Raw genomic sequence first — 12016 nt, 5'->3', positions numbered from 1 at the left:
GGGTGTCACAGCAGCCTGCTGGGGGCTGGGGGTGTTGTCTGCATGCTCTGCCTGCCCTTGCCTCCCCCCGCAGACCCTCCAGACCCCCCCAGCAACCTGAGCTGCACCATCAAGGAGGGCTCGGGGCGCCTGGCATGTACGTGGGACGCGGGGCGGCCGACCCACCTCAGCACCCACTACACCCTCCACCTGCGCAGGTAAGACCCCATGGGACCCGGGGAGGGGGGCTGGGGGGGTTCAGGGGGATGCGTGGAGCTGGGGGGTCGGGGTGGGGGGAGCGTGGTACCCGGCAGATCCGGCACAAGGCGTGCGGTCGGGGCGCGGTGGCCACAAACCCCGGTGACACCCGTGCCCTAGTTACGCTTTCCCAAAGCTCAAAGCATCTTCCCGCTCCCCTGCTCACAAACCTCACATGAAAGCAGGGGGGTGGGGAGTGGGGGGGTGTGGGGGTCAATTTTTCAGGATGGCCCCTGCACCCTCGGTGCCACTGGGGGCCCAGCATCACCCCACAAAACGCTACAGCCAGGAGGTTTTTTCGTGGACCCATTGATTCTCTCTTGAGATAAAGGCTGTGCACTTAGTGATGCCCAAACCCCGAAACCGAAACCCCTGGGGGGGTTGTGTAAAAGCTCAACACACGTGCCACAGCTCTCCTGAACCAGCCCAGGAGGCTTTCTGGCCACCACCACCACCGAAGCCCGCCCCCCTCCCTGTGACACGAGACCAGGCAAGCTTCCGAAGTCAATCTGACTCAATTATTAAAGGCATTAAATCCCGTCACACGTAGGCTTTGTGGAGAGAAGTGATTAACCACCCGCCTAAATTTGCTTGGGTTCAAACTTTGAACCAGAAAGAACTTGAGAAAGTTGCCTTCCTGCAGCGAAAACGCAAATACCCCACAGAAAGAGCGAGAACCGAAGGCGACTACTTTCTAGTTCTCCGTAAGAGTGACAAACTCTGGTTTCGGGGATGACTGTGTCCCCGTCACCAGCCGTGACCCCTCCAGAGCCGGGGTTGCGTGCTGCTGGGACCTGGACTCTGACCGGGGCTGCCTTCTGCTTCCCAGTGTGGGGACGGCGGCGGATGCTGAGGATGAGGAGGAGGAAGAGGTCTTCCCTGTGGACTCACCAGTGCTGCTGAGCACTCTGCGTGGTGGAAACCACTACTGGGCATGGGTGCAAGCCAACAACACGCTGGGCACTGCCCGCTCGGCTACCCAGCGCCTGGACCTGCAGGAGCTCGGTATGTCCATCCATCCATCCATGATCTGCACTGCCCCAAAATGTCACTTCAGGGACACACAGCCCCCCCCATGGCGTGCCAGCCCCCCAATTTCCCGGCTCTCCCCACAGTGGTACCTGCTCTGCCCCTGGTCGCTGGCGCCGAGACGATGGAGATGAAGCCTCCCATCACCACCGTGCGCTGGAGGAGGCAGACGTTGCTGGAGAACCTGCACTGTGAGGAGAGACACAAAGCCACCAGTGACCCAGAGTGGCATGTGAGACAACCTAGGAACCACCCCCAAACACCCCCCTCCATGTGCACCAGCAGCCCCCCTTTAGGAGACAGGCCAGTCCCAGTCCTGCTGGAGACCCCTAAGCATCCAGGAACAATAGGAGCATCTGGGGTCATTCAACACTCACTCACCCACCCTTTGCTTTGATGCTGGGTGGGGGGGCACGCACCCCTAGCCATGGACAACCCCCCACCTTGGCTGGGGTGGGACAACTGATGCCTTCTGAGAAACCACGCAGCCTTTCAGGAGGGGTTCTCTCTGCTTTTTAGGCAAAAGGGCAAAACTATAAATATTTCCAAATGTTATCTGGCTCCGCAAGGACAAGGCAAAACAGCCTCGAGGGCTGCTGAGCCCCCGCACCCCCCCAGACACAACTACCCCTGGGGAAGGTTCCCCCCCAGATCCCTTTTGGAAACCTCCCCAGGCAATGCCAGGGGCTGAGGCTGGACCCCAGCACCCCCGGGACCCCCCAAAACTGCCAGAAGCCCAGTGTGGCAGCAGGTCGGGGGTTCTCGCTGCACCCCCCCAGTGCTTTAGCAGAAGGGACTGTGTGTGCAGTGTCTCACAACAACATCAGCCTCAAAAACACATGGGAAAGGGGTGATGGGGACCCCCCACCCCATGTCCCAGGGCTTAGCCAGCCCTGTGTGTTTGGGGACAACCACAACTGTCCCCATCCACACAGACCCACGTTCTATGTGGGGGTCCAGAGGGGGGACGGATGGGTCCTGCTCCCCCCCTAACCCCTTGCTTCCCTTGCAGGTGGAGGTGTGGGACAGCACAGGGCAGGACGGTCCCCTCTCGAGGCACAACCTGGAGAGTGACACCCAGTACGGAAAGGGGTGATGGGGACCCCCCACCCCATGTCCCAGGGCTTAGCCAGCCCTGTGTGTTTGGGGACAACCACAACTGTCCCCATCCACACAGACCCACGTTCTATGTGGGGGTCCAGAGGGGGGACGGATGGGTCCTGCTCCCCCCCTAACCCCCTGCTTCCCTTGCAGGTGGAGGTGTGGGACAGCACAGGGCAGGACGGTCCCCTCTCGAGGCACAACCTGGAGAGTGACACCCAGTACGTGTTCCAGGTCCGGTGCCGGCTCAGCCCCACCAACAGCCCCTGGAGCTCCTGGAGCACCCCCTTTCTCTACACCACCCCCGAGGCAGGTAAGCCCCACTGCATTTTTCCCCATCGGCTCCTTGAGATGCTTCATGGGGACCTGGACCTGGCTGGGCAAGCTAAAGGTAGCCACCAACATGGGTGTGCATGGGACACACGTGGCATGGGAGCCTGCACGTCCCTGTGCTGCCAGAGACCTCTGTTGGCAGACACCAGGCATGATGCTGCAGTCCAGGAGGCATCACCACCACCATTCCTACGCTGCAGTCAAGGGCTGAGCACTGACATGAGCTGGCAACTCATCTCATGCCCTCTGAGCACCAAGCCCCACAGCAGGTTGCAGGTCGTGGTGATTTTGGCAGACCCCTGAGGCTGCTGGGGTATGGCAGGAGCTGGAGAGAAACCAGGAATGGGGGGGGGTGCTTTGCAGACACATGGTTTTCTGTACAGAAAGAGGGATGGGATGGACTTGTCCATCTTTTGTAGCCCCAGCAGCAGGGAACACCTCTTGGAAAGCCTGAGGTGGAAAAGCCACATCAACCGAGATGTCCCACCAGCCACAAATACCTGTTGCCTAGGGTCAGCTTCCCCAGTTTGCATTCCAACTGGGAACACGGGGGGCATGGAGGCTCAGTTACCTCCACCAGTGGGGGCTGAGATGCCCAAGGAACGATGCCTTCCCTTGCATCCCAGATGCAGCAAGGAAGCTGGGAACGCTCTTGTCCTAAAAAGCAGCACTTGCTGCTGTTGGCAGTCTGGACTGTTTCCTCTCCGTGGTGGCAGAGATGTGCAGCCACCACCCTTCCACATGGGAACCAGCCCCGTGCTCCAGCACCGAGCCACCAGGGTGTTCTGCAGAGCCTGGGTGGGAGCCCCACGTCTGGGTGGGAGCCCTGGCTGGTTGCCCTTCAGCAGCTCCTGCCACCTCCCACGCTTCCTCCCGCAGCCCCGGCCACGTCACCCGACGTCTGGCGGCACCTGGGCCCGGCCTTCCCGAACGGCAGCCACGAGGTGACGGTCTTGATCAAGGTAAGGTCTGGTTCTTTGAGAAGCTCCTGTGAAGTTCTGGCATGCTCGGCTCCTCCCCGAGAGCAGCACTTGCCAAGAGGGAGGGGAATCACAGAATGGTTTGGGTTTGAAGGGACCTTAAAGCCCCCCCAGTGCCACCCCCTGCCCTGGGCAGGGACACCTCCCACCACACCAGGTTGCTCCAAGCCCCCTCCAACCTGCCCTTGAACCCCTCCAGGGATGGGGCAGCCACAGCTTCTCTGGCCAACCTGGGCCAGGCTCTCACCACCCTCCCACCAAACAAGTTCTTCCCCACATCTCAGCTCCATCTCCCCTCTTGCAGGGTCCAACCCTTCCCCCTCCTCCTAGGGCTCCCCTCCCTCATCCAGAGTCCCTCCCCAGGGTGATGTTCTTCCTTAGAGCTCCTTGACCAAAAGGGCTGTCTGTCTTATCATTTGCAGCCTCTGCTGCCCCGGGATGCCCGGGGGAAGATCCTGGGGTACACCATAGTTGCTGGGAGGCCTGGGGGAGATCTGCTCCTCTGCAACACCTCCAGCACCATCTGCAGCATCCTGGTGCCCCCAGGAACCCGTGTCCTCCACGTCACTGCTCACAACTCCAAGGGGGCTTCCAGCCCCGCCAGCATCACCCTTGGCCAGGGCACCAGCAGCCAGGAAGGTAGGATCTCACACAACACCAACTGCAGCCTAGATTTTATCAGGACTGGAAGGGAGAAAAAAAAAGCGCTAAATAAAGGGAAAAACCTCACTCTGTTGAGGAACACAATGTCCTCCAGACAAGGCCAGCATCCCTTGGAGATGCTCCGCAGCCACATATCTCAGTCCTTGGGCTTTGAAGGCTGCAGCAACAAGTTTAAAAACAAGTTTGCCCTACCCACACAGGGGTGCTCCTCTGCTCTGTGCCCCCCAAAAATACCTCCGGCCAGGGAGACAGTCCCCACTGTGAGCTGGGTCCTTGCAAACAGAATGGGAGGAAAGAGAATAAAAATCTTTTCTGGGCCACCTTAGATCCCCCGCGCCACAGGCTGTGGTTTTCCCCACAACCACGCTTTCCTATTTTTAAAAGAAATCGTCTCTTTGAATGAGCAACGGGAGGGGAAAGTCCCATTCAAACCCAGGACAAATATATGACTAAGAAGAAACTCAAGAGAAATAAGGTGGAAAAAATTCTCTAATGTCTTCTCATACTTATCAGAATCACACGCCTTTCTTGTAAGAAATGACAGGTAAGGCGCTTCAGATGAGACATGACAAAGCTGAAGATGTGCTTTTTGTGATATGTGCGTGTCACCACAGAGATATACAAAAAGCTCCCCATTTTTTTACATATATATAAAAAATACATTTAAAAAAATATATATAAAACCACCGCATTCTATAATTTCTTATTCCATCTTCAGTCCTTAAACACTTTCAGGAAAGCTGCAGTTTTCCTGGGCTTAGCTGACCCTTCCCAGCCTTCCACTCTCTGAAGATGAGGTTGGGGTGACAGTCCCGTTGCCACCTCTCTCCACAGAGTTCCCAGCGCCGGTGGCCATGGAGGTCAACCCCACGAATGGGAGCAGAATCTCAGTGGCCTGGAAGCCCCCTCACGGCAGTGGGAGATCCCCTCTCTGGTTCATAGTGGAGTGGGTCACCACCACTCAGTATAACCAGGAGGAGCAGTATTTCTGGAAAAAAGTCCCATACCAGGAAACACACACGTACATCCCAGGTAAGATGGCCCAGAAACCCCTTTTCATAGAACCATTCAGGTCGGAAAAGACCCTTGGGATCAGAGTCCAACCATCAGCCCTACTCTACAACGTTCTCCCCTACAGAATATCACCCAACACCACATCTAAACAGCTCTTAAGCACATTCAGGGATGGTGACTTTGCTACTCACCACATCTAAACAACTCTTAAGCACATTCCGGGATGGTGCAGTTCACCAAGATATTAGAAAGCCAAAATATATTAACGGCAGAGTTTTGTTTGAAATCGAGCCCCTGCCCACTTGGTTTTGGAGAGTGGGAGCCCTCAAGAAGGAGTGAAGCAATAGGAGATATGAGGGCAGTTGGTGGGATTTCGTCCCCCAGGTGAAGGTCACAGGGAAAGGGAATAAGGTGACAAGTGAGCCAGCAGGCAGGGAAGCCATGGAGGCCTTCCCAAGTCCAGGAGGTATTTAAAGGATGCAAAGAGAGAAGGCACAACATTTGATGGAACATGGCTGTTGTTTTAGCACCTTTCCTCCCTGCCGTAGCCAGAGAGACAAGCCTGAGGAACACCTCAGAACCCATCCTACTCCATTCCTGCTTTCCCATGTTAATTCTAGTGTTTATTGGGTTTTGGGGTACTTCCTAGCTGGTTACCTGACCAGGCTTTTGCTCTTCCACATGTTTTTGGGAGCAACTCACTTGGTGGCTTTCCCCAGGGGAGGAAAGACCTGCAGGGGACTCAGAGCTGGAGACCCTCCACACCTTTCTCTACTGTCACCACTCAGTAACAAGCCCTTGAGCAAGCCCAGAACTTTCACAGCAGCTTACAAACACATTTTAAAGGCAAAACTCACGTCTTTCCAGAAAAGGCCACAGCAGGTTGTCGCATCAGTGTGTTGGTGTACGCGGTCTACCCCGATGGAGTCAGCAAACCAAGCTCCGGCCAAGGTAAGCCCACTTGGGTGCACAAGTCACCACTTGCTGTGACAGGGCTGCAGAGCTCAGCTTGCTCTTTCATTCTTCATATTCCCACAACCAGCCAGTTTTGCAGAATTGCTTAGTTTTTAGAAACAAGATGGAAGACCCCCCCCACTAACCAGAAGAAAGCAGGGCTCTAGATGGAGACCCCTTGGCTGCAGGTCATGAAAACAGGGATTTTTATCAATATATCTGCATAAAAGCCTTCACTAGCTGATCTTTGCTCCTGCTCATAAATCTCCAATACACACAAGAACCATATCTTACCCCACAAGATACACCAATGGAGTCATCGTCCCTTTTCTTGACAGAAAAGATGAGGTTTTCACATCAAACAATCAAATTTCATAGATAAACCAGAACAAAGAAAATGACTGACAGAGACCAACAGGCCAAGCTACAGCCTGACGATGAGGTTTTCACATCAAACAATCAAATTTTATACATAAACCAGAACAAAGAAAACAACTTTCTTACCTGGAACAGGAAGCAGGCAGGCTTCGGTTCTGGAGAATTTTAGACAGGACAAGGCATGGGCCAGATGACAGAGGAAAGTAAGGACCAGCTGTGCGTCAACTCCAGCACTGTCTGTGGTGGCTTTGGTTGTCTTCAAGAGCTAAACACACTGAGTTCCATGAGCTCTTCCATCCTGCTGCTGGTCCTCACCCAGGTGAACCAGGATAAGTCACACACAGCCCAACAGCTGAGAGCAGAAGTCACCTCTCAGCACCACCATACCTGCTCCATGGCCACCACAGCACAGAAAAAAACCTCTGGGACACCACACACAGTGTCCAGTGGTGGCTGGGTAGGAACATAGAGACAAGGGAAGGCTGAGATTAAGCCATGAAGTCAGTCTATGGATCAGAGCTGAGACCTCCAGAGCTCCTTCAGCATAGTTTATAGGCCAGGGCTGAGCTTAAATAGCCCCACACCCAGGGCCTGTGGGTGGAGATCCCAGGTGAGGCTTGTCAAGGCCATTAAGACCTGTTAGTGCCCTGAGATAGGCAGCTATAGCTGCATACAGTGATAACACCTTGGGATGTCAGCAGTTCACCATCCCATGCTGCGAAGCAATTTTAGATGCATTATTTGAAGCTGCTCAGATACCTTCCCCACAACAAACCATGGTTGTTGGCACCTCTCATGGCTTTGAGAAGGGAAATTATTCCACGTTTTTTTCCCCAGAAATGGAAGAAAATATTCCTGAGTGGTTCATCCCAGGTTGCTTCATACAACCTGGAAGAAAGCTTGCAGCTTATTTTAGCAAAACCCTCCACTTCTTGTCATGGCAGGCCCTTTAGCTGCAGATCTTCCCTCACCACACAGCCCATCACACAAACAGATACCATCAGAAAATTCAGTCCCAGGGGCCATGGACACTTTGGGAAATAATCTGCAGGTGGTCACGAAAAATGAGGTACAATTCCCCAGGAATACTAAATTCTTCTTTCAGGTACTGAGGGGAGTGATGTACGTGGAAGATGTTTTATCATTGGTGTTATGTGTCCATCAACAACTCGTTTAATTGGATCTCTAAGAAATAGGAGATTGTGTAGAGTCCAGCCAGAGCTGGAGTTACTAATCACTTCAGGAGGGTTTCTTTTACTCAATATACCACCATTTATTTTTCTAAATAATTTTAACTAACTAAAAAATGCCATGGTTTCTGTGTCACCTATTGTCCTTTAAATGAAGTTCTGGACCTTTTTTTTCCTCTCTCTGTTTAAGTCCCTTCAGAGAAGCATCACGTAAGCAGCATCTACAGCGACATCTCCCACGGTAAGAAGACGGTAGCTCAGACTTGCTAAGCTGGACTTTCTCCTTGACCAGAAGCAGGAGTTTTAGCCCAAGCAGCCCCTGCAGCATCTGATGATGGGGGAAGAGAAAGCTCCCTTACTCTTGGGTGAGGTCAGGGCCAGAAAAGCAGCTTTTCCCTTGGTGGGGACACGAGCTGCACGGCAGGAACGGCTGCAGCGCTCCCATGGCTCAATAGCATAATTCATGCCTTAAGTTCTGCTTTCTTATGAGGCTTATAATATAATGTACATAACAGGGAGTAGGAGATAAGAAGCCCAGGAAAATATAAGATAACGTTGACATAAAGCATAAAGGCGATAGACGCTTTCAGTCTTGAAGTTTGAAACATTTAAGTATTTCCCATCCAATTTTCTCACTCTTTGGTCACGCTTCTGACTTGCGCATCTTCTGGTAAAGCTGACGTTACGACCCGTTGCAGTAATTAAACCAAAAGCAAAACCAGCCTGAGCTGAAGAAGTCACTTCAGCATTTCTGGAAAGTTGGGGCTGCGTAGGAAATGGTTAAACACAGTGGCCACACTTCTTCGAATGACTCGGCTGAACCCCCTTGCCCATGGCCATCGCCCGCGATGCTCCGGTCATGGGACAGTGCAGAGGGGACAGCAGTTCTGGTTTTGCTTTTGTTATGGCTTTGTTTCGTCCACCGGGGAGCAAAAGGGCGAGCGAAATGCCAAATGAAAGGAGTGAATGTCAAAGAAACGAGTGAAACGTCAGAGATCTGCCCTTTCTATCAACCTGCATGGTGGCAGATGGGGCGGTGGGGCAGGGATGGTCCAGCATGGTGGCAGATGGGGCGGTGGGGCAGGGCCGTCCCATTGACCTTCTTCCTCTCTGTCCTTTTCCAGATGATGACACTGGCGTTTTCCTGGGACTGGGAATCAGTGTGATCATGTTATCTGTTGTTTTTTTAATTCTGATGTTTAAAAAATCAGCCAGAAAAAGGTATTGTTTTCTCCGCTATTTTTTTTTTCCTTATTTCCAACTCTTGCCTTTCTTCCAGAAGAGTTTAGAATTAACCCCAGGAACCTCCTCTTACAAAGGACAACCTCTCCCATTAATCGCATTGCTACATGAAAAGACACTTATGCCCTCTACAGTAAGGCAGAGACCAACAAAAAAAAGTAAGGCCAGACTTAGGGACACACAATATATTATTACACAGATATAAGGGGTAGAAAAAGAAAGGAAAAACACAGCCTCTGTGGTTAAGTTTTGTCCTAGGGCTTGTTACTCCCAGTTTTATATTATTACACAGATATAAGGGGTAGAAAAAGAAAGGAAACACACAGCCTCCATGGGTAAGTTTTGTTCTGGGGCTTGTTACTCCCAGTTTGGAGTGAGGAAGGGATGCTGAAGCCCCTGGCACCTGGACCCCAAGGGACTGGCAGAGACTGGTGAAAGAAACGGTGGAAAAACTCAATGGGGAGAATCTTAATACCATTTTTTTTTAGTGCTAGCTGCTGTCTGCTGGGCACCCTGACAAACCAGTGCTCCTTCTATCCCAGTTTGCCCTTTAACTGGAAGAGGGATGCCCAACAGCCCAGGCACTGCTGTCCCAATCCCACGGGAACAGGTGACAACAGAGCTCCCGGCTGGATCTTCCCGACAAACCAAGAAATGGGGATTTTCTCCAAGAAATAGGAGACCTAGGGCTCGTGGATGTCGAGGGGCTCCTGCCTCTTTCGCTTCCTGAACCCGACCCAGTTCTTCTGTTCTCGATGTCATTGTGAAACACGGGCACTTCAGCAGCAACAGGCACTGGTTGTATTTTCCCAGGAGCACAGCAACGTGCCAGAGCATCAGCAAAACTCAGCATAATTGAATTATTTTCGTTTCTGCAGCAGCTTTGGCTACAGGAAAATTGACTTTTGTTACTACTGTGTGTTTGGTGTCATCTCTTCAGGACACACATGCCTCCTCTGGGTCATACACCCAGCATCGTTCTCCCCTCCAACCCCCAGTTTAGCAACATTTTCACCTGCAGACAAGTTTTACATGAGGGATTTCAGTGAAATAATTTAGCTTCCAGAATAAAACCCAGAGGAATAAGGTTGAAAGTTGAACAGCTAGAGTTCAAACGGGGAAACCCACCCATATAGGGTAAATCTGGGGCTTCCAAACCGTCCATGAGGATGGACATACTTTGTGTCTTCTCCTGCCAGGGGAAAACTTCACCCAACATGAACTAATAAAATGGACTAACATTCTGGGGTTTGTTTTGTCTTTTTGGTAAAGAATTAAGGCCACCGTTCTGTCGCTCTTGCCCAAATGGCTGTTTGAAGACTATCCCCACATGGAAAACAGCAACGTGGTGAAGTCACTCCAGGTAATGGCACCATTACCTCCCAGCTTTTATTCACTTTTCTCCCCTTAAATTAAGGCTTGCTCCAGAGCTGTGAGAAACATTGATGAGAAGAGGAAGAAGGGGGCCCAAAGGGACCAGGAACTGGCCAGGAATCATTTCCCAGGAAGGTTCAAGGTGCTTGGGAGCCCAGCTTAGCAGACGCCTTTAGATCTTGCCTCAATATACACTTTATTTAGTGGCCACAGTTGACTCAAGCTGCCCATGAGGTGCATGTCCATGAAGTGTAGCATGGAGACAGGCCCAGCTGCTCCCCTCTTTTCTCCTGCCCACCTCACTGTGGTCTCTTTCACAGGGGTTGTTGGATGAGATGAATGGGAAGGAAGACCAGATGAAGACAAGAAGTCATTGCCTCGTTTCTTCCTTGGGATGCCCTAATGATATCTCTCCTGTTGGCAAAGTTGGCCAGTCTGTTACTACACTCATCTTTTTTTTTTTTTTTTTTTTTTCCAGGAAAAGAGCCATTTCACAAGTAACAGTTTCCATGAACCATTCTTGGACACCAGTGACCCCACAGTTACAGAAATTGAGGAGGTGCCAGCGCACGAGGAGTACAAGAACGTGGCCACCAGGAGGAAGCCCAGCAGAGAGGTCCCCGAGGATGGGGAACGCCCAGGGAACACGGTGCCCACCAGCATCATGGCCCCTGTGCAGATCAGTGACTACAAACCTCAGGTGTCTGATGGGAACCAGCTGGGGTACGTAGCTGCCAACTTCTACCAACCGCAGCCTCCCGCAGACCTCCCAGAACCGGAGACCAACATCTTCTTCAGAGATTACACGAGCCCCATTGCCCACCTGTGGGACGGGGAGGGAGGTGGACACCAGGTCTGTCTACTGGAGAAGATCAACCTCATCCTAAACACCAGCCGGAGCGGGCAGAGCCAGGCATTCAGCTCAGCTCAGGGGGGACATGGTTCCCTCCTGGAGAACCCGTGGGGACACGCATTGGCCAGCGATGTCCAAGAGCAAACGCTAGTGCCCGACGAGCTGGTCTCCTGCCTGAGGGCCATGAACAGGGAGTCAGGGGATGGAAAGACTTGCTTTCCCCAAAGCGTTGGAAGATTATTTTGAAAGGAATTGTAGTTGTGGTTAAAAAAACCTGAAGGGATAGCCATGGCACATACCAGCCTTTAACAGCACAGATTATTTTGAAAGGAATTGTAGTTGTGGTGAAAAAAACCTGAAGGGATGGCCATGGCACATACCAGCCTTTGAGACTGCAAACAGCATGACTGGAGCAAAACTCAAAAAATCCACCTTTTTAATCAGCTACAAATACTTGCGGCTGACTGGAACCAGTAAATCACAATTTTAAACTTACCTCATATTGTCACAAGCGTAAAAAACCTATGAAACTTGGATTCCCATAAGAAATGAAATACAGAGCGGGTGATTTTTTGAAGGATGCAGTACGCTTCCATTATTATTCAAAATCATTCTCTTGTTAAATGTTAAATTCTCTTGTTTGGAGCATTTAATCCCTGCAGTTAAGA

General features: G+C 52.1%; 1 protein-coding gene across 1 annotated transcript in view; it reads left to right on the top strand.

Annotated features, from left to right (window-relative positions):
- IL23R (interleukin 23 receptor) overlaps window positions 1-11657 on the top strand; it is a 22099-nt gene extending 10442 nt beyond the window's left edge. The window contains exons 6-17 of the mRNA XM_014937225.1: window positions 74-197; window positions 1067-1242; window positions 1353-1498; window positions 2521-2680; window positions 3580-3662; window positions 4103-4319; window positions 5178-5375; window positions 6225-6308; window positions 8070-8120; window positions 9004-9100; window positions 10394-10484; window positions 10974-11657. Coding sequence (XP_014792711.1) covers window positions 74-197; window positions 1067-1242; window positions 1353-1498; window positions 2521-2680; window positions 3580-3662; window positions 4103-4319; window positions 5178-5375; window positions 6225-6308; window positions 8070-8120; window positions 9004-9100; window positions 10394-10484; window positions 10974-11594 — 2048 coding nt within the window. The 3' untranslated portion in view covers window positions 11595-11657. The remainder of the gene's footprint in view (window positions 1-73; window positions 198-1066; window positions 1243-1352; window positions 1499-2520; window positions 2681-3579; window positions 3663-4102; window positions 4320-5177; window positions 5376-6224; window positions 6309-8069; window positions 8121-9003; window positions 9101-10393; window positions 10485-10973) is intronic.
- Window positions 11658-12016: the final 359 nt, after the last annotated feature.

Source organism: Calidris pugnax, unplaced genomic scaffold (genome assembly GCF_001431845.1).
Source record: "Calidris pugnax isolate Ruff unplaced genomic scaffold, ASM143184v1 scaffold29, whole genome shotgun sequence".
In the NCBI taxonomy this organism is placed as follows: Eukaryota; Metazoa; Chordata; class Aves; order Charadriiformes; family Scolopacidae; genus Calidris; species Calidris pugnax.
The sequence above is the reverse complement of the archived record's forward strand: the minus strand, read 5'-3'. Positions and strand labels throughout refer to the sequence as shown.